At 44.3% G+C, this 25,872-nt stretch overlaps 1 protein-coding gene across 1 annotated transcript in view; it reads right to left on the bottom strand.

Moving 5' to 3' along the window:
* Positions 1 to 25,872, bottom strand: part of DAPK1 (death associated protein kinase 1) — a 204,149-nt gene that overhangs the window by 31,697 nt on the left and 146,580 nt on the right. The window contains exons 7-18 of the mRNA XM_068974445.1: positions 25,498 to 25,650; positions 25,088 to 25,133; positions 23,530 to 23,619; positions 22,080 to 22,172; positions 19,692 to 19,811; positions 19,131 to 19,229; positions 18,194 to 18,292; positions 16,653 to 16,751; positions 15,564 to 15,761; positions 13,769 to 13,966; positions 8,931 to 9,029; positions 2,264 to 2,341 (exon numbers count right to left, since the gene is read on the bottom strand). Of these exons, the coding sequence (XP_068830546.1) occupies positions 2,264 to 2,341; positions 8,931 to 9,029; positions 13,769 to 13,966; positions 15,564 to 15,761; positions 16,653 to 16,751; positions 18,194 to 18,292; positions 19,131 to 19,229; positions 19,692 to 19,811; positions 22,080 to 22,172; positions 23,530 to 23,619; positions 25,088 to 25,133; positions 25,498 to 25,650 (1,372 nt within the window). The remainder of the gene's footprint in view (positions 1 to 2,263; positions 2,342 to 8,930; positions 9,030 to 13,768; positions 13,967 to 15,563; positions 15,762 to 16,652; positions 16,752 to 18,193; positions 18,293 to 19,130; positions 19,230 to 19,691; positions 19,812 to 22,079; positions 22,173 to 23,529; positions 23,620 to 25,087; positions 25,134 to 25,497; positions 25,651 to 25,872) is intronic.

Genomic DNA, 25,872 nt, shown 5'->3' with positions numbered 1-25,872 from the left:
ACGATGGGGCAACAGTACTGTCCAGAGTGCTACGCTTGTGAGAGGGGCTGCCTGTGCACCAATTGAGCCCACAAAACACCTGTAAGGACGACGCTGGGCTCAGAGCAGAACGATGGCACCAGTGGAGGCAGGCAGGTTAAAATCCTGCTTTGTGGAATTTGGGAAACCTAAGAATACCTGCTTCAGCATGTTTATATACCTGCTAAGGTGTTGAGCCTAATAAAATGTTTCTTCCTAATAGTGGACCATACTAGAGGTATTAACTGTAAAAATGTGTACTCACTCAAACTGTGGAAAGGCCAGGTTTGCATCGGTTTCTTTCCACTATGAATGAATTTTATAATGGGGAATCAACTTAAAACAGCCCTTATTATGGGACTTCCCTTGTGGTCCACTGGCTAAGACTCCGTGCTCCCAATGCAGGGAGCCTGGGTTTGATACCTGGTCAGGGAACTGGATCCCACATGCTGCAACTAAAACCTGGTGCGGCCAAATAGATAAATATTAAAAAACAAACAAACAAGCAAAAGATACTATTTCCATTAAAAAACAAAACAAAATCGCCTTTAAAGTGTGATAATCTGTCTATAAACATAGAATTCTATACTCAAATGCGGGGCTCCCTACAATAAAATCCAGCAAAAGTCAGAGGTTGCAAACTGGTGGCTTCTGAGTCAATCTGGCCTGAAGTTGTGTTTCATTTGGCTGAATATCACTTCAAATAAAGTGAATTTTAAGATGAGGAGATTTTATGTGAAAGTTCATTGTTGATTTGCTGACAGACTCATAGGTTCCTGCACCCCTCCCCCCTCTTGTTTTGCCTGTAAACAAAAAGTTTCCCCTTGCGTTGCTAGTCCAAATTCTCCCTCACAGTGAGGTAGTCTGTGGTGGTACAGAGTGGGAGAACATGAAGTCCAGAGTTAATTTAAGTTTTTCCTGTAAGAACTTGTGAATAAGGCGGGATCTCTTTCCAGAAATACTAGATTAAAGGGGAGACTGAATCCCAGCAGCGGCCTGGGGGATCTCAGTGTTTGTCAGTTCACAGACTCCAAAGCACAAAGGTGTGAAAGTCCATTATCTTCCCCAGGCCAACTCCAAGCACTGAAATCATTCCAACCTCTGCATGTGTCTCCTTGCCCTTCGCCTGTAACCTGGACCAGGGGACCACTATATCAATTCAAACTTTTAGTAGCTGTGAAAGTTAAGACATTGTTATCCCTCCCCCAGGCACTTTTCAATTTATATGGCAGGATCTTTGTAGGATACTCTGGGCTTATTTGAAATAATACTTTTTCATGAACACTTAAATTAACTGATTTAAAAAATTTCTATAACATTTGTCCTTTTTAAAAATAATTATTACATGATTATTTTAGGAAGTTTGGAAAAAACAGTTATATTTAAAGAAGAGACTGTCAATTAAGAAAGCAAAACCCAAAGACACCACTGTTACATTTTCTTTCTATGTATTTTAAAAAACATAGCTGGAATTATAATGTGCACATAATTCATCTTCTGCTTTGCAGCCTGGGAACATCCTAAACATCAAATTCCTGTTACTAAAACCTCTCCAAGAACATTTAAAGGCCAAAATCCATTCCATTATATAGTTGTATGACAGTTTATCAGACATTATTGTTGGTCATCCAACATTTCCAATTTTTATTGCCAATTTTTATAAACAACACTGCAACGAACATCTTCATGCATACAACTTTTTTTTTTTTAATGCATTTCTTTCATTTCTTTAGGATAGAGTCACAGACAGAGAATCCCTAACTTAAAGGGTGTGACTGTTTTGAAGTCTCTCAGTACACACTGCTGTGATGTGGGTTGAAAAGGCATACCTGCATTTATTTATTTTTGTCATGTCTTCTTAAACCTTACAGCCATGATGTTTGATAAACTGGAGCACGTGTGATATTTTAGAGCTCGAAACATTAGGAAAGAAAGAAGCAGGGTCAGCTTTTTCATTTCCCCTCTACTTCACAGGGGGCAGGTATTATAGACAGGGTGAGAGGAGGAAAATCAGGCACAGTGGCTGCAAAAAGAGGCCAGTGATCTCCAAATCCTAACACAGAATAAGAAACCAGAGAGGTAGCCGACACGTTTATGCAAATCGATAAGCAAAGCACAGCCCAGGACAGGTGCCTTTTGGTACCACCTGTGTGTCCAACAGATTGTTCATTCTCAGTGTTTATAAGGGACAAGACAGAATTTTTCACATAAAAAGCACAGAGCATTTCAGAGCACAATTTCTCACCTTTCGGAGTCTTGTGAGGAGGCCTGCTACGTGTTCATGCTGTTCCGATTTCGCAAGATCTTCTGCTGTCTTTCCATCCTGTTGGAGAGAAATGATTAGTTTTTTCCTTCACTGCAGCGAACTGTGTGTTCCACACACCAACATCCCCTTCTGAGACAGAAACAGTGTAACAGGCATCAGAAGCAAATAAGGTGGCAAAAGACCCTGTCCTGAATTATTTCCTTTTCTGTGGAATCCTGATTTCACTGATTGTCCAGGAAAGGAAGATAAGGAAAGCAGAAAAAAAACATGCATTGGTGCTTTGAGGTCCAAAGGCAAGATGTCTCAGGCCCACAGGCTTTAATCAAACCGGGCACCTCATTAGCAGGCAGATGACTCTGCATCCTGAACCTCCCTCCAATTAGGCCAACGATAAAGACTGTCATTAGCTGCCAAATTCTAGTTAGTGGAAGCTAAAGTCTTAGAATCCTTCCAGGGACAAACCTCAGCACTCATATCAAGCTAGTTACGGGTAATTACTGTGCATTTCAAAGAAAAGGCTGAGTTTTACAGACAATTTGGATCTGAAGATCTTCAGTGAAACATAAAAGGTGGAAATAAGGGTTCCCGGCACTTCAGTGTTTGCTTTTTAATTAGAGAATTTTCACAGAGCTGCAGTTTCATACTGAGCAAATTTGTTTCCAGGCTGTGAACATGCACGATGATGGCTAACGTTTTTCGAGCGCCTCCTCACAGTCTCAGCACGTTGAGCGTAGTAACCTCAGAGGTGCTCCCGGGTGGTGGGAACGCTAGTGGTTCACCCACCACAGAAGAGGGATGGGAGACTGAGGGGCTGCTCTGCTGCACCTTAGGAATCACTACAAATTTAAAAGTAGAAAAGAGGAGAAGCCATTTCCAAAGAAATAAAAGCAATATTTCTTAAATGAGAAGCCTAAGCAGCCTTTGGCCCACCTATCAGTGTTTACTAGGGACGGTTCAAGTACCATTCCTGAGGAAGCTGGGGGATGCCCGGATCTGATTGACAGCACACCTGCCAATCTCACAGCCCAGGTCACAATCCCAACCATCACATCACCTCAGCCTTGGCACTGCTGACATTCTGGCCGGGACGATTGCCTGCCACGGGAGGCGGTCCCGTACACTGTGAGATGTCAAGCAGTACCCTGGCCTCCACCCCTAGACACCAGCAGATTTCCCTTGCACCAGCTGTGCCAACCCAGTGTCTCTGTGCTGTGCTTAGTCGCTCAGTCATGTCTCACTCTTTGCGACCCCATGGACTGTAGCCCACCAGGCTCCTCTGTCCATGGAGATTCTCCAGGCAAAAATAATGGGAGTGGGTTGCCATGCTCTCCTCCAGTGGATCTTCCCAACCAGGGATCGAACCCAGGTCTCTCACATTGCAGGTGGATTCTTTACCATCTGAATTACAAGGGAAGCCCTTTACCATCTGAGCCACAAGGGAAGTCCAGTGTCTCTGGACATTGCCAAATGTTTCCTGAGCAGTGAAACTGCCCAAGTTGAGAAGTATGGTTGTAGGCTGTGATTGGAGCTCTGGTGGGTGCTCCTGGGAGGCGTGCCCTATACTCATGTTGCCCACCTCTCTCTGCCCACTCCCCGCTGTCAAGTCCTGCAGTGGCCCCAGTGGGCAGACAAAAGCTTCTAGTTTGCTTTGGGGTGAATGAGGTAAGTTGTCGGACATCGCATCCAAACAAGGGGGTCATACCAAGCTGTCTAGGTCCTTACTGACATGATAAGCACAGGCCTTACTTCTCAAATCTCATGGTACCCTGGAATCACTGGAGTCTTTAAGAACTTCTGCTGCCAGGTTCCCACCCGTATACTCAGCTTCTACCTTTCTGAGGTGTGACCTGGACATCAGGGTTCTAAGCCCTCCCAGGTGATTCTATTGTGCAGACAATAGAATGGCTTCTAACTAAGGCAATAGTTCCAATACGTTTTGGAATCATTGTCTTAGTTGGAAGAAATCTGAGCCTCAACTTAAAATCTGTCTTCTGGTGTAACTGACCATAGATTTCTCTCAAAGGCCTGGCAAAGTTATTCTCCACTGTCAAGTCTCACAAATGACAGTAAAACTGCCACCAATACTTCCTTATGTTTGCCTGGTACTTTACAGTTTGCAAAAAGTATTGCTCTAAAGGACACTGTTCAGCTTCCAAAAGAATTCTGCCAGTGTTTGGAAAGAGGCTGAACTCTAGAGTGAGAAGGACCCGGGTTTAATTCAGATTCCGTCCCTCCCAGACTGTGTGGTCAGTCACTTGGCCTCCTGGAACTTGAGTTTCTTCATCTGTGAGATGAGAAATGACACTCTACTGTATAGGTTCCTGAGTAGATTAGAGAAAAACAAATAATCAAGCACCATGAGCAGAAAAAGCAAGCAGCAGTAATTAACGAAGAAAGAGCTGAGAGTGTCCCCAACGTCCCCCTCCCCAGCTTTCTGTCCAAGAAGGAAAGGTGTAGGAGCTAGATCTCCTCATCCCAGTCCCATGCTAAGCAAGGTGCCAGCTCTGAAGCTGGCCCACCGGTGAACCCAGCACTCTCTGCCTTCCTTGTCATACACAGTGGTCTAGGAGGCTGGCAACACTGAGAGGGTGACATTTGAGTTAACCTGAAGGAGGTGAGAGAGCAAGCCATTTGGATACCCAAGGAAGTTTTGCAAAAGGAAAACAAAAACAAATACCAACAACAACAAAACAGCAAGTGCAAAGGCCCTGAGGCGGCAGAAATAGCAAGGCTTGGTCCCAGTGCTCAGGAGTCAAACAGGGCTGCAGATACCGGATGCGGGTCTGAGTTCCCAGGTACAGCTGCAGCCATGGGGCTTCTGAGGGGAGCAGAGGGCAGGGAGTGGGAGGGCAGCTGGCCAGGTGGGGTGGAGCAGCAGCAAGAAGACCTAGAGCTGGAGGAGGGCAGCAGAGGTGCGAGGGGAAGGAGGGCAAGTAGGATTTTCTTATCTAAGGCAGGGGTGGGTGTCAAGGAAGTACCATGTCCTGAAGAGGTAACTAGATGTGACTGCTGGCTCATAGGTGAGAAAGACATCAAAGAAAGGCAAGGAAGGAAATGCTTAGAGAACTACAAAGTCAGAGTGGGGCTTGCCCTCGGGGTGGGAGGTTGCGGTGCACTGTAGCTGGGACAGGCCACTGGGAGCTTTTGGGATGGCCTCTGAAGTTCTATTTTTTGATCTCAATAGGGCTACAAAGGCCTTTGTCAAATTCACCAAGTTCTTTTGTTCCTGTCCTTTCTTAAAAAGAAAATCTGTTTTATTTTACAACAAAGAAGTTTTGAGGGCTTCCCAGGTGGCTCAGTGGTAAAGAATCTGCTCACCAAGCAGGAGACATGCGTTCGATCCCTGTGTTAGGAAGATCCCCCGGAGGAGGAAATGGCAACCCACTCCAGGATTCTTGCTGGGAAATCCCAAGGACAAAGGAGCCTGGTGGGCTCTACAGTCCATGGGGTCGCAAAGAGTCAGACATGACTTAGTGACTAAATAACACCACCGAAAAAGCGAGGTGACTCCCTCTGCTGAGTCACAGGGATTCGGCAACAGACTGTGGCGGGCAGAAGAGAAGTGGGAAGCAAGGAAAAAGAGAAACAGATAATCTGAAGACTTCCCGGCCATCCGTGCTGAGGACAGGCTGGGAGAGGAAAGAGAGCAGCTAGGGGGCGCTGTAGGGTCGAGGGCTGTGGTGCTGACTGGGAAGAACGGTGCTTTCAGGCAGAGGAGAAAAGCCCGCTGACAAAACGGGCTGGAGGGTGTTGTCTGTAACGTGGTGGCCAAATTCCATGGACAGAGGAGCCTGGTGGGCTACTGTCCATGGGGTCACAAACAGTCAGATACGACTGAGCGACTTAGCACTTTCATTTTCACTTTCCATTCCCCATGCAGCTCCTGGGGCGGGCTGGAAATGTGGAGCTAAGACGTGCTGTAGATGAAGACTTAAATCAGAGAACTTAAATCAGACAGATTTTGAAGACTTAAATCAGAGAACCGGACATATCTCAGTAATTTAAAAATAATGATTACAAGTCAAAATGATAATATTTGGCATATTATGTATGAAATATATTACTTTATATATTACTTTTAGTATTTGACTGATACTGACTTCCTGTCTTTCTCCTATCAGATGTGGCTATTAGGAAGTTTAGAATGACACAGGCAGCCGCTGTCCTTCTATGGAGCCAGCCTAGGCCTGCATCAGGGCACCTCCATGATAACGCCCTTCCTGCGTGGAGCCAGTGTGGTTTCTGCTGTGCCTGCTGGGGAGGCCATGCACATCCAGCCCCGTCATCCCCCTGCTCCAGCCCACAGCCCTTCTTCTGGGCTCAGACTGTCCTCCTCTTTCTCTGAGGAGTGCTCCTGACCTCTGGAAACCCCTGGGGACCCTGGCTCCCAACTGGCTCAGGTCCCACTCTGTAGCTGCATATTCACTGTGACCCTTGGTTCTGACTCTCCCACTAGACTGGAAGTTTCTCAAGGGAGGGCCAGCTCGCCTATCGCGGCCCCACTGTGTTCCTTGTGTCTGTCCGGTGTGTGCTCAGTATCTGCTGAATGAATAAACAATGGAGCCCCCAGGAAGTGGACTCGCAGGACCAAGAAGAGCATCTGCAGTGAGCTGGGGTGGGCAGGGAGGGGAGGTACACCTGAGAGCCTCCAGAGGGCGAGCCCAAGGCTGGGGGGCAGCTGCTGTGGGGAAGGCATGGGGAGACGACTGTGGCCTCACAGAGGTCAGGGCTTTCCTGGAAGCTAAGCTGGCAAAGAGTCCATTTGCAGTGCAGGAGACCTGGTTTCGATTCCTTCCTGGGTCAGGAAGATTCCCTGGAGAAGGGAACAGCAACCCACTCCAATATTCTTGCCTGGAGAATTCCATGGACAGAGGAGTGTTGCAAAGAGTCAGACACTTTAACTTCTGAGCAACTTTAACTTCACTTTCACAGAGGTCATGGAGAAGCCTGAGGACCCAGCAGAGGCCCAAGACCCTGACCCACACTGCCAGGCTGGCAGGAGCAGCTGCTGGCATCTTCACAGCCATTGTCAACAGTTTACTTTTTATGAGGCAATATCTGTAAAAAAAAAAATTTCTTCTCGTAAAAATGTATATAAGTGCTCTATTGTGGAGTAACTAGACTGAGTGCCTAGACATGGTTGGGGAAAGTTTGATAATGGCACATCAGGTTCATAGGTGGCTGTGGGTGGGCTTGTGATGGGCGAGCAGGTGCCCTAAGAAAGTCCAGTCCCATGTAAAGCATTGGTCATCACTGGGCCTGCAGAAGGACCCAGCTCAGGGCTCAACACTGCAGAAAACAGACCCCCTGCTTGTGGGGAGGGAATGACATTCTCGTCACATTTGTGCCACCAGAGAGGCAATGCCCTAGGCCAGGGGTTAGCAACCATTTTCTGTAAAGGGCCTAAGAGCAGATATTTGGGGCTCTGAGGGCCTTGGGGTCTCTGCTGCAACTGCTCAAGTCTCCCCTTGAAGAGTAAAAATGGCTGCAGACAATATGTAAACAACAGGCATGGCAATGTCCCAATAAAACTTTATTAACAGAAGCGGGCAGCAGGCTGAGTTTGGTCTGTGGTCCACAGTTGGCCATCCCCTGTATGATTCTCCAGCTTCAGATCCCTGATTTTCCCAAGGTTAGCTGCCATAATTTAAAACTCCAGTGGGTCTCCTCTAAAGAAACAGTTTGTGTTAGCAAAGCTCTTGTGAGTTTTAGGAATCTCCCACATGAGCCAGTGGAGACTCAACCCACTGCCAGGCCAGAAACAGCTCAAAAGATAATGTTTCACTGCAGCTGTAAAACAGCAACCTTATCTCATTCGTAGACACAACAATGGGTCTGGTTCCTCTCTGGTATCCTCGAAATGAGGATCAAAGGGTTTCTTCTGCAGGGAGGTACCAGGTCTGGAATGGGGAGTGTCAGGAGTGAAACTAAAGAGGGGAAACTAAAGAAACCTCATTTTAAAATATGCTGTGGCTTCCCTGGTGATGCTAGTGATAAAAAACAAAAACAAACAAACAAAAAACTCATCTGCCAATGCAGGAGACATAAGAGATGTTAGGTCCCTGGGGTTGGGAAGATCCCCTGGAGAAGGGCACAGCAACCCACTCCAGTATTCTGGAGAATCCCGTGGACAGAGGAGCCTGGCAGGCTACAGTCCATAGGGTCACAAAAGAGTCGGACACTACTGCACGGATGCAGGCCTAAGAGCAAAGCCAGACCTTTCAAAGATGAAAGGACAGCTCTTGTCACCTGCTCCCCCCCACACCGAGGGGCCTTCCTCCTCCCTCTCTGAAAGCCCATGGCCCCTTCAGTCCCCCACAGTGGAGGGGGCACACTTAGAAAAGATAAACACACAAGTTAATACAAAACATGAAGGCCTGTTGTATAACACAGGAAACGAAAAGGCCAGTGGGAAACAGCAGGTGTTCCCGGCAGTGTGGGTCTGGGGAAAGAAGAGGATGAGGCATTAACAAGATCTTACCCTGGGTTTGTGTGGGCAGATGTTTACATAACTGCCTGCGGAGGAGCTGGAGCTTAATAGCAGCCTGTCTGCTTTGCAGTGCAGTTGCCAAGCAATACCTTCCCTCTTGTGCCCTTGAGGCTTGAGACACTGGCAGTCATTTTCTTCTGCCAGAGGGCTACTCACCGAGGTCAGCGCCTCCACATTGGCGCCCGTCAGACACAGGTAGCGGACCACGTCCAGAATCCCGTTGTTGGCGGCAAGGTGCAGAGGCGTCCGTCCATACTGCAGGAGACAAAAAGACCCGGGAGAGACCTCACTCTTGCTGCCGAGGATGACATGTGTGGAGAGACCAGGAAGAGATAGGAGGCGAGGTCTCCTTTCTCCAGAAACTTGCCATCTCCTTGGGGAGGCAAGCCAAACAAAATGTTTTCAAGTATTTCTCAGCTAACAGAGTGACTTTAAAATAAAACTTCAAAGGCTGAAAGAGTGGGAGGCTTATCATAAAATAACTAAATTAAGTTTCCTGCTGTGCTGGAAGAAAGGAGGCATGAGTCAGGGCTGAAGGCCCCAAAGTTCCAGAAAAATTTGCACTGTGGCTCAGATTTAGATACAGCAAGGGAAGAAGGCATGGAAGGACAGAAAGTGAAGATGCTCTAATGAGGTGAAACGCCACGGCCATACCCAGCCTTTTTGATTGCCTACGGCTCCCAAACCATGGGCCAAGGTATCTGGGGGCACTGCAGTGTATTCAAGGGGGTGTTGAGGAATACTTTAAATTTTTGATGGAACCAGCAGGTTCCGACACCAGGGAAACTACTAGCTTCAGGCAGTTCAGTGTCTCAAATTAGCTGGGACTGCCTTCCTTTCAGTGACATTGCGTATGCACTGCACAGGGTTGGCGGTGGCTGTGATACAAAGCAGGTATCTTGTGAAGATCCACACAGAACAGGATATAGGGGTCGTGGTGTCCACTCTGAGTCCAAGGTTTAAAGAGTCAGTTGTGTACTAATGGAAAGTGTGTGCTTGTTGGACACCTTTAAAGAGTCCAAGGTTTAAATAGGGATTCTCTAGGCAAGAACACTGGAGTGAGTTGCCATTTCCTTCTCCAATGCATGAAAGTGAAAAGTGAAAGTGAAGTCTCTCAGTCATGTCTGACTCTCAGCGACCCTATGGACTGCAGCCCACCAGGCTCCTCCGTCCATGGGATTTTCCAGGCAAGAGTACTGGAGTGGGGTGCCATTGCCTTCTCTGCTCTTTTTCTAGATGCTCGTAAATGGTAAGCCAGTCTCAGCAGGAAATATTAATGTAATACTTTTCTGTGACTATTTCTGAAGGTTCGCAACAAGCACACACCTACCATTAGTACACAACTGTGGTCAATTGAGAATTTAAAAAAAATAGCTTTCTTTCAATTTATGTGAATCATTTGTTCCATCAGCTCCTGAAATATTAGGTTGTTTGGGTTGAATAACTTAATAAACAGAACTTCAGCAGCCTGGAGTGCTGCAGTCTACGGGGTCGCAAAGAGTCGGACACAACTGAGTGACTGAACAACAACAAAGGTATTTAAACAATTTTTTTTTCTTTGTTGGCTGTGCCACACAGCTTGTGGCATCTCAGCTCTTGACCAGGATTGAACCTGGGCCATGGCAGTGAAAGCCCAGAATTCTAACCATTAGGTTACCAAGGAACTCCTGGAACTTAAGGTTTTTCATTTGCTCGGGGGAAACCAGAAAAAAATAAATTACTTTACACAATGGAAATTATGAACTGAGCAAGTTTGGCTATCTCTGTTTATGTGCAAATAAATGTAGGTTTTTGTTAAGAAGTTAACACATGCTCATTTAGAATATCCAAACAACATAGAAGGATACACAGTAGAAAAATGAAGTCTTTTCTTTCCGTTCCCCCAAGATCCCCCACTCAGAGCTAGCCCCACGCAAACCTTCCAGGCTTTTCTCTATGAATTCATTAAGTGGAGAGAAATAATTTGAAAAGTGAAGACATAATCATATTCCACCTTCCATTCTGTCAACTTGCTTTATTCATCTGACAACAGACTGAATACTTTTCCACGTCTATAAGGAAATCTATTACATTCTTTCAGATATCTGAATAATATTCAATATTTAGATATATCATAACTTATTTAGTTAGCCTGCTGAGGATGGACACTTAGGGTGGTTCCATTTCTTGCTACTATAAGTAATGCTGCAGTGTGTGCGCATATTTATGTTTTGTTTACTGATAACTCCTAGAGTCATTTAGAAAACAGATATGAAGCTTTCAAATACCCCAGAGCTAAAGTGAAAAGTAAGGAGTTGGTTTGGAAGATTTGGAGGAAGTGTTTGGATTTCTGTGTAAGGAAGATAGTCCCGGGTTACAAGATGCATAGTTTTATAGAAGGGAAAAAGGTCAAGGAATAGACATAGGATGGATAAAAGACTAGGAGGGTTTACAGTTTGATGGCCTCCAATGCTTGACCGAACAAAACTCAAACTCCTTAGCATTATATTCAAGGCCTTTCACCATTTGGACTCAACTCCCCTTCCTGGCTGCCTCTCTCTTCTTGAAATACGCTTTTCCCCTCTTCTCCATCTGTCCAAATCCCAATCATTTAAAATAATCACCTCTGAACAGCTTTTCCCAGTTTCTTTAGTGTCCAGATGCCCATGCTTCTGGAGCACCAGTGTCTCTATCACAGTAGCGGTTATAACATGAGATGCTCTTATAGTGAAATGTCCCTGTGTCTGTCTGCAAGCAGCCTGAGGACAAGAGTCATTCCCTGCTGCCCACCTCCCAGCCCTTCACATCGCACCTGGCACAGTGCTGTCAGAAAAAGGCATTCATTCGTTCATCAATACCTGACAGGCACGGAATTCTTAGGTAGGATCCTGGGTGTGTGTGCACATCTGTGTGTGTGTGTGTGTGTGTGCACACCTGTACACGTGTCAACATGCCTTTTCTCCCTTTGCTGATCAGAAGAGGCAATCCAGAAGAGAACAAAGGGTTAAGGGTGTGCTTTCTGTATCGTCCAGTTCCTCTCTTCTTCCACGTTCCCCGACGCAGCCGAGTTAAATAGCCAGTCTCCCGATTTTCACGTGAGAAGAATGCAGATAGAGAAATGCCTGTTTCACTGCAATGACTGTCAGAAATTGTGACAAGCTCCTGTCACATGCTGGTGACAGGAGTAGGATCTGAATGGCCGCGTGTGTCTCTGGGGGAATGGAATCCAGGGGAGGAAACGGCAGGGCACGGAGAGGAGTGACAGTCTGCCTGGGGGGCGTGGCTGTCACTGTGCCGTGGCCACGCTATCAGGGTCAGTCCATGTAAAGGCAGATATGCTTTCCGGGGAAGCAAGGCCTTTCTCTTACTTTTCTGCACATTTTTTAAGTTCCTCTATAGACCTCATCATCTTTCCTAAAATAAGCAACAAAAAAATGGAAGAGAAAAACAAGCCGACACCAGCTCTTCTGAAGGTGCAAGACCCACAAAGTCACCACGTACAACGGCCAAGTCACAGCCATTCAAAGGAGTGCCACGAGGTCCCTAAAGCTGCTTTTTATTCATTTAAAGACTCTTGGAAGGAAAGCCAACCTCTTGATGCTGCTTAATATTATATTACATTTAGTTTCTTCCTTAAGCCGCTTATATAACTGACTTGGCAAGATTAGAAAAGGATAAACTAAGAAAGCAACCAGCAGCTGAGGGCTAGGACTTAGGATACTGCCTTTTCATATTTCCAGAATATGAAGATTACCTATTTCAATTTCTATTAGAATTAATCACATAATATGCAAGAAGAATTTTTTTGGGGGGGTAGAAGCATATTTTTCCAGGTATTTCAGTTATTCTTTTACCTTAAACAAACCATATTAAATTCTGCTGGTATCATGTCTGCCACTTATAAACAAATATTTCCTGAAATTACAAAATTAATTCTACTTAGACTTTGTTTTTAACATAATGGTAACAGAATAGTGCTTGCCTTTCATACAGTTACAGAGCTGAAACCATATGACTATCCAACTGTTCTACCATGCTAGGTAATGAAAATCTAGATGGCATTCAGGGAAAAGAGAAGGTGTTAGCTAATTTCTAGAATTTCCAGAAGTCAACATATGGGGGTTTTTATTTGTTTATCATTCACCAAATGATAGTATCCCCTTAGTCTTACCAAATGTATTTAGCACAAGAAAGATAAAACCATAAAACTCCCAAATGGGGGGAACTAGAGAAATCCGGTTCTAGGAATTTCAATCATATAACTCACTAGGTGTTTTTCTGAAGACTCACTGCCCTGATTTGTACCATGTTCTTTGATTCTTCTCCAGGAAGAGAAAATACACACACACTCTCTCCTCTGCCCTCCCTCCTTCTCTTTCTTTCTGCTGCTGCTGCTGCTGCTAAGTCACTTCAGTTGTGTCCAACTCTGTGTGACCCCAAAGAGCAGCCCACCAGGGTCCTCCATCCCTGGGATTCTTCAGGCAAGAACACTGGAGTGGGTTGCCATTTCCTTCTCCAATGCATGAAAGTGAAAAGTGAACGTGAAGTCGCTCAGTCGTGTCCGACTCTTAGCAACCCCATGGACTGCAGCCTACCAGGCTCCTCCGCCCATGGGATTTTCCAGGCAACAGTACTGGAGCGGGGTGCCATTGCCTTCTCCACTTTCTTTCTAGATGCTTATAAATGGTAAGCCAGTCTCAGCCGGAAATATTAATGTAATACTTTTCTGTGACTATTATTAAATTACTAGTCTATAGGAAATTAAATAATTTCCTATATAATATTTATTTAATAATTAAATAATTATTGAACAATTTATTAAAGTAATAAACTATAGGAAATTATTAAAAAGTCATATGCAAAATACACTTAAAGTGGAAAGCCCTATGAAAAAGAACAGGTCCGTAAAAGCAATACTGACTTTGAACAGTGAAGAGAGAAACTTGCCCAAACCCAGAAGCAGGTAGACACAGAGACATGGATGGACTGTGCAGAGATCTTCCCTCCAGCTTTACCTTGTTGGAGAGATCCAAATTGCAGTTGGCTTCACAGAGGGCCACCACAATCGGCACGTTGCCATCTTTGCAGGCCACATGGAGGGGGGTGTTGCCATGCCTGTCTTGGAAATCGACTGAACAGCCTTGGCTGATGAGAGTCTGGATGACCTCCATCTGACATCGTCTCACGGCAAGATGTAGAGCAATGTGTCCATCCTGTAACAAACACCAGGGCCGTGAGCACTTTTGACCGGGCATGTGGGACTGGCTGGTTGCCTTTCTAGCCTCACTGGGTCAGGTTTAACTGGCAATGGGACCGTTATTGCAAAGCCTGAAGGAGGATTAAAAACCGCAAACTTTATTCCTGGCGGGGTTGAGGTGAGGCCCCACATGTCTCACTCTGAATAATCCCGGTCTGAGCTGACCATCAGTTTAATTAATCTAGGCTTGGCCAGTACATTCAGGTAGGAAGACACCACAGTCTTTCTTGTGTCTGAATTCATAGAACTTAAGTCATTGTTGGTTCTCCAGTGGCCTGTTTTAACAAGTAATTGGAAAACATTTGCTCAGTAATCTTTACTAACTTCATAAGTAGAGAGTTTATTGTTTTATTTTTCACTCTGAGAAACTGAGAAAGCTGAGGTGATATGCTATCACATAGATGAGAAGCAAACTGTTGCTGCTTACTCACTAAGTTGTGTCTGACTCTTTTGTGACCCCATGGACTGTAGCCTACCAGGCTCCTCTGTCCATGGGATTTCCCCGGCAAGAATACTGGAGTGAGTTGCCATTTCCTTCTCCAGGGGATCTTCCCAACCCAGGGACTGAACCCATGTCACCTGCATCGGAAGGAAGGTTCTTTACCACTGAGCCAGCAGGGAACCCCTAAGAAGCAAATATAACATATTTAACCTTTGCACCCACGCAGCACCAGCCTGGGCGCTCACTCTCCCTGTTGTAGAGCCCTTGGTGAAGATAAGTGCTGAGTTTTAGGAGCTCGGTAGAGGGAGCTTAGAAGCATTTCTCTAACTCATCTATTCTAGGGTTGTTCAACCTCAGCCTTGTTAACATTTGGGGCCTGTCCTAGGAATTGCAGGCTGTTCAACAGAGCTGCTGGTCTTTATCTTCTAGACACCCTATCCTGGCTGTGACAACCCAAAAACACGTCTCCAGCCACTACCTAATGTCACCTGGGGGCAAGGTCACTGCCCACTTGAGAACCGCTGCTCTGTACCAAGAGAATACTCCACAGAGGGCAGTGACTAAGTGAACCACAGTGTGCCAAAACCACCATGGATGGTAGCATCAGTTTCACTGCAGGATAGGTTCACAATAAGAAAAGATTATGCTGAATTTGCTTAATTAAAGAAGGGAAACCTTGTCTAGAATTGTTATCAAACAAGTAAGAATAGTTTATTGTCTTTCTACAAAACAGCAGGTGATGGAAGTAAATAAACCACCTATTTCTTTGTCTATCTACAAATCAACAGTGCGTTGCCAATTTCAGTCCTAAATGAGGATCTGTCTTGGGTTCCATGATCGCCGCTGTACCTGCTCCAAAGCTAAAAAAGCTAAAAATAAAATAGAGTTGAATTATTTGATCATCTCATAAATTTTGCTGCATCCCACAAATGAACATTAATTATGAAACAGAATCGAGAGTCACAGAATCTTTAGACTGGAGAAAAGAAAGGATAATTACAACTTGTTGCATCTATGTTATTTTAGGTAAACGAATTGAGAAGTCTTGTGGTCCCTGTAGCCCCCACTAGATGACTTTTCAGCAAGTGGGATACTTTCACCCACAAAGCACCTTGTCGGATGCATTAAGGTCGGCTCCATGCTCAGCCAGACACTCCACGATGTCTTGGTAGCCCCTGGCGGAGGCTGTCAGGAGTGGGGTCTCGCCTTCTCTGTTCTTAATGTTCACATTGCAGCCGGCTTCACAAAGGGCTTTGGCCACAGAGTAATAGCCGTGCCAGGCAGCACAGTGCAGGGGGGTTTCTTCTTCCTGGCCAAGGAGAGAAGCACAGAGAAGAGGAGAATGCAACAAGATGAGAGAAAGTACAGGCATGGTGAGAGTCCTAACCAAATTTGGCAGCAAACATGAGGCAGTGGAGAGAAAGGGCTTGTAGCTATTGGAGCAAAACATTAACATGAAATAATGGGCTGGGTCTGATGCCTTTCCTTAATTCAAGTTCAGCTTTCTCCAGCAATTTACTGACAATTGACTTTGCAGAGCCCAGTGGCACCATGCATGGGCTCAGCTCTTCTGAACAATGGAGCCCCTGCGTGTGTGGATGTATAGCATCTTTCCTGTGAAAGTGCAATAGTTTACTTCATTTGTGATTACTAACAGAGGGAGTGGATTTCTTTGAGCAAGAACTCCTCTAACAAACCTGTCTCAAGATTCCTGTCATGAACACAGCATAACGGTGAGTCACATAAATGGATTATTGCTCTGGCAGAGAAAGGGCCAAGATAACCATGCTTCAACAACAAGGACTGGTCATCAGGTCTTCATATTCATGACCAACATCATCAGACACATAGATATCTGTCTATAAGAGGCTGTTACACTGTAGTAGTTATCAACACTCTGGAACCAGTCTGTGTGGGTTTGAGCACCAGCTCCACCACTACCGAGCTGTGCTATCTTAGGCAATCTCCCGAACCTCTCTCTGCCTCAGTTTCCTCATCTGTAAAATGAGAATTGAAGGGTTGTTCAGAGGATTCATGAATGAATGAATGGCAGTGCTTTTGTTTGAGTCCCTGCCCTCTGTAATTAAAGCAGAAAACCTAACTTGGATGCACTTCCAAAGTACTCAAGCCTATCATTTGGCTGTCTGCACATCCATGCAAAGAGTAGGAAGAAGTGGGGACATCAGCTACCGTGACCCACCTTGTCCTGGAAGTTGGGATTCGAGCCGAAGCTGCACAGTAACTGAACCACATCAGCATGGCCGTAGCGAGCTGCCACATGAAGGGCTGTCTCTCCAGACTGCAAAAGACACAGCCAGAAATTCAGAGCCCCGAGAATCGTCTCCAGGGACTAGAATACACAGGACTGGAGGCCCACTCCCACACAGGCCTGGCTCCACGTCCTCCCCTGAGGCAGTGCCTGTCCTCAGGCCAGATGCCCTGTTGGTGACTGGGCCAGGGACCCTGCCTGGGGTGTCCACCATGTCGCTCATGTTACACTCACACACCTGGCCTCTCTTGTGTGTAAAACACCTGCTCTACCCACCCCACCAAGTGAGAGTCCATTCCCTTTTCCGTGACGGATGTTCCTAATCTTCATATACTGATGCTTCCAGCTATGTGACTTTTTTTCAAAACACAAAATTCCTTGTTTAATATTAAATTACTTAAACACAAGGTTTTATTTACTAGCAAGTTTCTGACTTCACTGTCTATGTTTAGAATATAATTTCTTATATCCTCAGAGATTTTTATAAATATTACCATTAGTCCCTACAATAATATATTCTGTGAATTAGTAATAGACGTAACAAGATATTTTTACTTATATCTGTCATAAAACTGTCAGAATAAACTGATCTAAAACAGAAGGAGATATTTGTTGCCACCTGACATAAAACTGCTATAATAAAAGTATGTCTTTAAATGACAACCCATTCCAGTATACTTGCCTGGAAAATTCCATGGATAGAGGAGCCTGATGGGCTACAATCAATGGGGTTGCAAAGAGGTGAACATGACTGAGCAACTGAACATGGAATGTGAATGTCATCCCTTATCCCTTAGATATGGTACAGGGCACAATCTATACAACTGTACGTGACAGCCCTGACTGAATATAATGAATCAGTCTACTAGTATTAGAAGCAGAGAAGGGTTACATACATGGTGGAATACATACAGATGAGAGAGTAGGAACCCTAGGTGCAAGTCCCAGCCCTGCCATTAATTCACAGGAGTATTGTGTGGACTGGATGAAACATGGTGTGTGAAAGTAGGGTATCTCCCTAAGTTAATAATTTTTTATAACATTTTTATCCCCAAAGCCTTAACTTTAATTGCACTGTCTCATTACCCCTTCTAGTACCAGTGGTCAAAGTCAGCAGAGTCAGTCATGTCAAGGAGGAAGAGGATAGTAAAGAGACATGCACATGGCGAGGTGGGAAGAGGACCAGGACTCGGGCCACTTTCTGGTTGTCCTTCTAGCAGAACTTTTGAGTTTTCATGTTACGGGGAAGACAGTTCACTGCTCACATAATATGACAACCACTTGGCATATTTCAGCTAAAATCAGGTTTTAATGTTAGACCAAGTTACCAGCAAAAAGAAACTTCTAAATTAAATTTTCTGTAGGAAGATTTTGGTCCCGAATCCTTATTTTTTTGGGTCATGATGCAGATGGCATGCCGACACTCAAATGCAGTCTTTTATCACTTTCCATAAGGAGAGAAGTGGCCTTACCTTATCTTTAACGTCCAGAGGGCATTTGTTCTCATTGAGAAATTTCAAGGTATCTACATGGCCATGCCGAGAGGCCCAGTAGATGGCATTGGATCCACCCTATACAAAAACCAAGGCAGAGTCACGCCCTCAGATGGATCTGAACACACACATCACTCAGTTGGTATATTTCTTTTCCTATGTGATGGCAAACGCCAAAGGAGAAACTCCCAAGAGGAATAAAACCCCACTTCAGTTTTTGGTTTGACAAAAGGACCAAGGTTATGTAAGACATGAACATTCCAGAAAGCTGGGTGAAAGGGATAAGTGAGCTTTCTATATTATCTCTCTAGATTTTTTTCTTTTAATCTAGAATTATCTCAAAATAAAAACTTTTTTTTTTTCCCTCTAAAACCTTCATTTCAACTTCCAGTGAGAATTCCCTATATTGTCAAGGGCCAGTTCTAGGCTATCAACAGTGCTGTTGAAAGTCTATGGAAGCTGATGACAGATTCAGCGTAACGACAATTAGCTGGTCATCACTTGTGTCTACACTCCCAGTGAGGTATACACCTCAAAGCATATCCTCCTTATCCTGTTACCCTAATAAACATGTGGGAAAATACATTTCTGATGAGATTAATTGGATAATGAAAACTTCTCCAAATATAACATCAATTGACACCACTGAGTCAATGCGATCAATAAGGAGTCAATCTGGGCAGGACGCAAAGAAGGGCAGATGCTGAGTAACAGAGTCATGAGGAAGATGAATGTTTGCCTTTTCCCTTATAACCTGTTAGACAGGACCAGACTACTTAATCAGTTCATCTTCCTTTTCAGGACACTGAGAAATGAAGTAGGGCATATATGGTATTTTTCTCTGTTACCTCTATGATTAGAGACATTTGGAAATACTTAAAAAATTATTCCTTTTGCAATAAAACAGAATTATGACCTTATCCTGGATGTCAATTCTTGAGCCTCTCTTAATGAGCAACTGTAGTATTTGAATATTCCCACAGCCAGCAGCAATAAGTAACGGAGGAGTCCCATGCTGGAAAAGGCAAGGAAAAAAAATACAATTTTTCAGGTTTGATAGGAAAGGAAAAGCCTAAACTACTACCGCTGCCCCAGACACCTTCCTGTGTCTCCATAGACACACACCTGCCCTGCCTGACACGAGTAGAAATGGGAGAAAATGGTAGCCTGCCCTCTTTTGGATTCACAACCAAAAATGACATTTTTATTTGCAAGATGAGTACCTATAAAATTTCTTGGTTAGAAGGGCATGCTAGCTGCATATAGAAGGGCCTTGTGTGAAGAAAGGCCCTCAATGCACAAAGACCTTATTTCTAATTCAATTCACTTTCTAAGCAGAAGTGATTTCCCCCACAGTATGGAGTTTACACAGGAAAGAAGAATGGAGAAGCAGATGGGTTCTCTCCACCTTGGACTTGGAGGAGCACAGTCACTATGACCCCTGACCCCTACTCCCCCTGGCAGGACAGCATCAGACCTTGTTGGGCTGGTTAACGTCGTAGTTGGACAAGGAGCCCAGGAGGTGCTGCAGGCCTGGGACATTGTCATCGTTGATGGCATGGATGATAGCTTTCATCACAAAGGAGTCTTCCTCATCCTTGAGAGAGACACGGAAGAGGGAAAAAGGTTCACACAGCTGGCTATGCTGCCCCTTTTACCAATATCAGAGAAACTAAGGCTCATTTGTTAAGAGGAGCCTTCAGGGGGCAAGTAAGCCATTTAATCCCCAAATCTACCTCGTCATGAAGGGAAGCAGGAGGTCTCCTTTTGCCCCTCCCACATTGGGAACTAATACCACCTACTATTTACCTGTGACTTTATGTCACCTGCATTGTAACCCAGACAGCAAACAGCTCTGAAGATTCAGATTTAGGACAATGATTGATGACAAACTACTCTTTGTGTTTATCTTAGGAATCTTTCAAAACATATAGTTCCAAAAACCACTGTAGAAAATTTCAGGTGTAACTCAGACTCTAAAACTATTGAACCAAGGAAATGATATCTTTGAATAAGAAAGACTTACTTTGTCAATTTTCCATTACAGATTGTCATTTTTTGATTACTAGAAATTCCTGTATTCTATAACATAATAACATTCTCTGAAAGTTGGTAACAATTGTTTTTTTTTTAAATAAGGTCCCAAAAGGGGAGAAATGTAAAAATAAAGGCTAGATAAAACAAAGTATAATGGATGCATTTCTATTTATAGAGAGAAAATAACGATACCATTGAACAATAAATTTACTAAATTTTTGCTAATTTGTCAAAATACTTTCTTAAATATATATAAGATATTTGTAAAATATGATAAATTAAAACCAAAAAATAAGCTAGAAAAATTCCATCACAAAAGTTTTGGACTCACAGAAGTACAGCTACTACAACTGCAGATCTGGAAAAGCATAGCTACAGAGGCTGAACCGCTGCCTGTGGGGGTGGTAGGGAGAAAGCATTTCTCTGAACTTTGCTTTCTCTTTATAAATCTGAATTCAAATGAGCTTCAGAAGGGCTGTAATACTATTTGTAGAGAATACATGTTTAAGATTTCCATTGGGTTTCCTTTTCAAGTCAAAGACTAAGAGACATTTGCCTGAAAGTGAGAGTGACGAGAAAGGGGAGAATGGAGGAACAGGCAGGTTGCTGTAACACCTCATGATCAACAGGACACTGAGATGAGATGAGACAGAACCTGAGGACTGCGGAGGGGGGTCTCTCCACCTGGAGCTCCTTCACAAGCTCAGGCCCTCTCCTACCCTAAACTTTTCATTGCAATGTATTTTCTCCCAACTGACTGTTCTGCGATTTTAATTTATAAGATTTAATCATTCTCATCTCCTGACTTAGATTAATAGTTTATATCTTGTCTTGGTTCCATTGTCACCCTCAATTTCCCAGTCCAGACTTCTTCCTCTTCTCCTCTCTTCTCCTAACTTGCATCTCTCCAGCATCTTTTTCTTTTTTTTTCTTTTTAGTATTTCCTAACTCTTCATTCTATAAGGCTAGACCTGGAACTTGAGTAAAACTGTTAGCTTCAGGGGATTAAAAAAAGAGCTGGTGTCTGCTGATGTGTGACCTTGCCCTTGGAGTCCCCAGATTCCACTCAGGAAGCCCTGACTACTCAGTTACACGATCCTGCAGGTTCCCACAGAACCACCCTTCCTGTCTTTTCTGGAGTCTCCTTTTCCTTGAGGGTTCACAAAGTCCCGTTGTCTGACTGTTGGGTAAAGTCTTGTTGAATTTTGATGTGTCCACTATATCTCAACAGCTAATCTATGATTAGGTTTCAGTTTGGATTAGGGAAAAAAATTGTGCAGTTGTTCTCAAGGACCTTTGGAAGTCAATACAATGTCAACAAAGAGAGCGGGTTTAGCCTTCTGATCTACCATGAACTATATCATCAAGCCCCACTGCATTTGCCCTGATTTTCTGCCGTGTGTGTTTGTGTGTGTTGTGTGTGTGTGTTTGGAAGCAGGGCTGTCTGTCCCTTTTGTACTATTACAGTTCAAGATTCTCCAAGGTCAGCGGAAAGAGAGGGCTTTCGTTTTAGTTCATGAAAATTAGATGCTCTTTCCCTTTTACTGGCCAGGCTCTCTTTGATCAAACTGTGCTGGGGGGCAGAGGAGGGTGGGAAGGTGGAGGTTGGAGGTAGTGGGTATAGCCAATCAAAACAAAGAGGAAAAACGACCAAAAAGTATAGAGTACATCAAATCAGCCATCCCAACTCCCTCTTCGAGAGGAGGAAGAACAGGCCTGACATTTCCAAGATTTCAGGTTTTCTGGGTTGCTGAACAAGTCAAATAACTTAAACATTGTAAATACACAGTGCTAAGAACGAATCTACCCAGGGAAAAGGATTGCTTACCAGAGTATCATCGCTTCTGGCAACACTCATGTTACTTCTGGACAAGAATGACCTGGATAATCTTTGGCACAGTGATATCAAGCGAACAGATTGCTTTATTAAAAAAAAAAAAAGAGAGAGAGAAAGTGAATAAAAGGCAGGGAGAAAGGAGGAGAGAGAGCTTATATAACAATACTCAAATTAGTGCAGATGACAAAGTCTTTTGAGATAGCATTCACTGCTGACAGCACATACTCTTCAGGGGTGGGCAATCCCAGAAGCAGGTTAGATTATATTTGCTTAAAGAAACTTCTAAAGGTCTTATAAATCAAGACAATGAAAGAGAGATTCTCCTTCTACATTTCATTATCAAACCATAGAAATGGATACCATATTTCACTCTCCATATTTCATTTTCACTCTCCATATTTCACTCTCTACTCTTTGAGGAACGTGATCTTACCCTAACAGAGCCTGTGGCCGTCCCCCCTTGGAGAAGCATGGTAGGCAAGGGCCCTGTGTCCGTGATGCCCAGGCAAGCTGGTAATGGCAGACAGTGTGACTCTCAAAACTCTTACAGTTGTTGGAAATGAGCAGGTGGGGGACTTTTTTGCCAATAGGACAAACACCTCTGCATTTACTCTCAAAGGCAGAAGCAACATGTAAAGACTGCGTGTATATGTAAGACAGAGAATGAGAAAAAGAAAGTTATGGTGGTTCACACTACACTTTAAGCCTTATTTTCAGGGCTTTTTTCAGAACTAAGAGTCAGGTCTTGAGTAATCTATTGCTGTGGTCCTCATCTCTATGAAGGCATCCCAACCTGATGGGCATGACAATGAGGTATACCTCTGGGCCAGTGATGAGGAAACATGGCAAGTACCTGCTTCCTCTGGGCTTGACATGACCCTGTGCACAGGAAGCCATCCTGTCCCCCTCTGAACCCTGAATTTGTATTTGTTCAAGTTGGATGGAATGTTCTTTAGAGCCACATCCTACTCAGCCACTGCAGAAACCATCCACACTGAGAAGAGATCATAGCGAATGCTCCTGGCCCACCCTACCCTCATCCCAACCACTCACAGACCAAAGCTGGATTTAGAGAGCCATTTACACAGACTCTGGGATAATCATAATGCCATGCTGCTTACCACAAGGAACAAATCTATTTAAAATGTGGTTTGTTGCATTTAGAAAAAACTGCACTATAATTTTATTGCACTGATTTAAAAATGTGCCTCGGGAATGGCTTTGATTTAAAAAATAAATACAAGATTACATGTAAAAAGATGAGCTAAATAGGACTGAAATAATATTTTTGCTTGTCTTTGAAAATAGAGTAATGGTACAGATGTGAACTTGAAAAATGGATGCACTTTTGTATTGCTGATATCAGAAGACATACACCCTCAGCAGAGAGAACCACGTAGGAAATTGAATTAGTTAATTCCTTCAAATCAAACAATCTTACTTTCCATTTTTTCCGGGCTGCAAACTTCTTGAATTTCTCCATGTTTACTGCCGATGCTTTTCTACTAAGTGCTTGTTGGGTATCTTTAGGCTAAAATGAAAATCCAAGACAATTTAGAGCTCTCAAATGACAGAAATGTGTTACATGACAACTTCTGGATACCTCTCACTATTTGGGATGCTTACCTGTTCACCTTGCTAAAGTAATAAAACCAGTTGGGATAATACAGCAGATCTAGGAACGTAGTCTCTGAAGGCTAACTCTTGTGGCTAAAGATTTGAGAAAAATCCATAGACTGGGTCTTGGGGGAAAGTTGAAAAGTTGAGCTTGGACCAAGCTGAATTACAACTCTCCATAAAAGAGTCTGGGAATGGGATGATTCATGGTGAGGCCACATTATGAGACAAGTAAACTTAACATCGTCAAGTAATTTAGAGCTGTTTGAGACCTCAGAGGTTAGCAAACTCACTCTGTCCCACATCATTAAAATCCCTCCTCCACTGCATCTTTTTCAGAAGGCCATGCAGCTCTGCCTCCGAGAGGAGATATCATTGCCTTCCAGGGAAGCCAAGGTAACTGCTGGGAGCTGGCACAGGTGGAGTTTGCTAGCTGCCCCAAACCTACTTCGGCAAAGCAAATTACTGCATTGCAATCCATTAACTGGTTCCATGATTCCCCCACCCTTAGTGGGTGCCATGCTCCCACCCTTAGTCCTTTCTGCTCTATCTGAAGCAGCTTTGATTCTTTAACCCAAATGCCAACAGGTGCCAGGCAGGTAGGTATATGTATGATGGGGGTGACCCTGGCCTGGCACAAAGGCAGAAGGGTAGAGTTTCTGGCAGCCTTGTGGAATGAGGTCTCAGTGTTGGCAGAACTTCAGATTTTTCAAGAGAAGCTGGGAATCTAAATTTGATATCATATTTAAATGGTGGAATTTAATTCAAAAACTTAACAAAAATAGTGTTTGGGCTAATATCCCATAATCAAATGCAAAGTGGTTGAGTGGCTCTGCCCTTCAGCTTCTCATCACCATCCTGCCCTGTGGTAGTTCACTCCTCTTTACCTCTGTTATCATGAGGATTCTCTCAGCTGCCTTAAAATACGGCACCTACAGCAAACACAATACTCCAGACATGGCCGTGGTTAGAACTCACAGTGCCACGTGATATCCTGTGCTGTGCTTAGCCGCTCAGTCGTGTCTGACCCCATGGATTCTTTATGACCCCATGGACTGTGGTCTACTTGGCTCCTCTTGTCCATGGGGATTCTCCAGGCAAGAATACTGGAGTGGGTTGCCATGCCCTCCTCCAGGAGATCTTCCCAACCTAGGGATCGAACCTAGGTCTCCCACATCGCTCTTTACCCTTTGAGCCACCAGGGAAACCCAAGAATACTGGAGTGGGTAGCTTATCCATTCTCCAGGGGAAACTTTCCAACCCAGGAATCGAACCAGGGTCTCCTGCATTGCAGGTGGATTCTTGAGCTACCCAGAGAGCCCAGGGCAAATGAATTCCAGGATGCCCTATGATCCCCAAACCAACTGCAATATGCAACTCACCTTGATCCAGGGATGCTGCAAACTATCTTGAATTGTCATTCTCTTCCTTTGTGGGGGGGAGGAGAAAGAAAAAAAAAATGCAGTGACCATAGAAGCAAAGACTACGGTTGTTTCCATGCCGGCTGGACCTACCAAGCAGATGCTCTGGAAAACGCAGTTCGGGACCTGCTTCACGGAAGCAAGCCGAAAACAACGTCAGTCTTTGTGTGCTTATTTCACTGTGCCCACCGGACTGAAAGGCACAAAGGGGACCTGCCTGCATTTTCTGAAGCGTTCCACATGGTACGCTTCTCTTTGCCAGGTGGAAACAACCAGCGAGGAGTAAACATGGCTGCGTGCACAGGACAGGTGCTAACCCTCGTCTAGCTGAGGCCACGGCTAGGCAACTTTCAGGAACAAGGGACACTCACTTTGGATCCTTGACGAGGAGTCTTCTTATGAAATCTTTGGCTAGGGCACTCGTATTACTGAAGTACTCTTCCTCAAATTCATAGTTGACAGCAGATACGTTCGCTAATGTTTCTTGCTTAGTGTCTCCGAGAAACGGGGAGGCCCCACTGAGGCTGTTAATAAAGTGGAGCACAGAACATGAGTAAGTCTCCCTAGTGTTATCATGCTGCTCCTCCAATATCTGATTAGGAGAATGAGGAATAACAGTCTAACCTGGTGCTTGAGCAGTCACTTCAAAATTCAATTACATTTTACAGGGCGTTTAATTGTCATGTACAAAAGCTTCAGCTTATGCAAAGGACACATTTAAAAAGTTAATTTAGAATAGCGTTTAG

The sequence above is a fragment of the Capricornis sumatraensis genome, chromosome 6 (assembly GCF_032405125.1).
Source record: "Capricornis sumatraensis isolate serow.1 chromosome 6, serow.2, whole genome shotgun sequence".
Lineage (NCBI taxonomy): Eukaryota > Metazoa > Chordata > Mammalia > Artiodactyla > Bovidae > Capricornis > Capricornis sumatraensis.
Note: the sequence above shows the minus strand (reverse complement) of the source record. Positions and strands in the feature narration are given on the sequence as shown.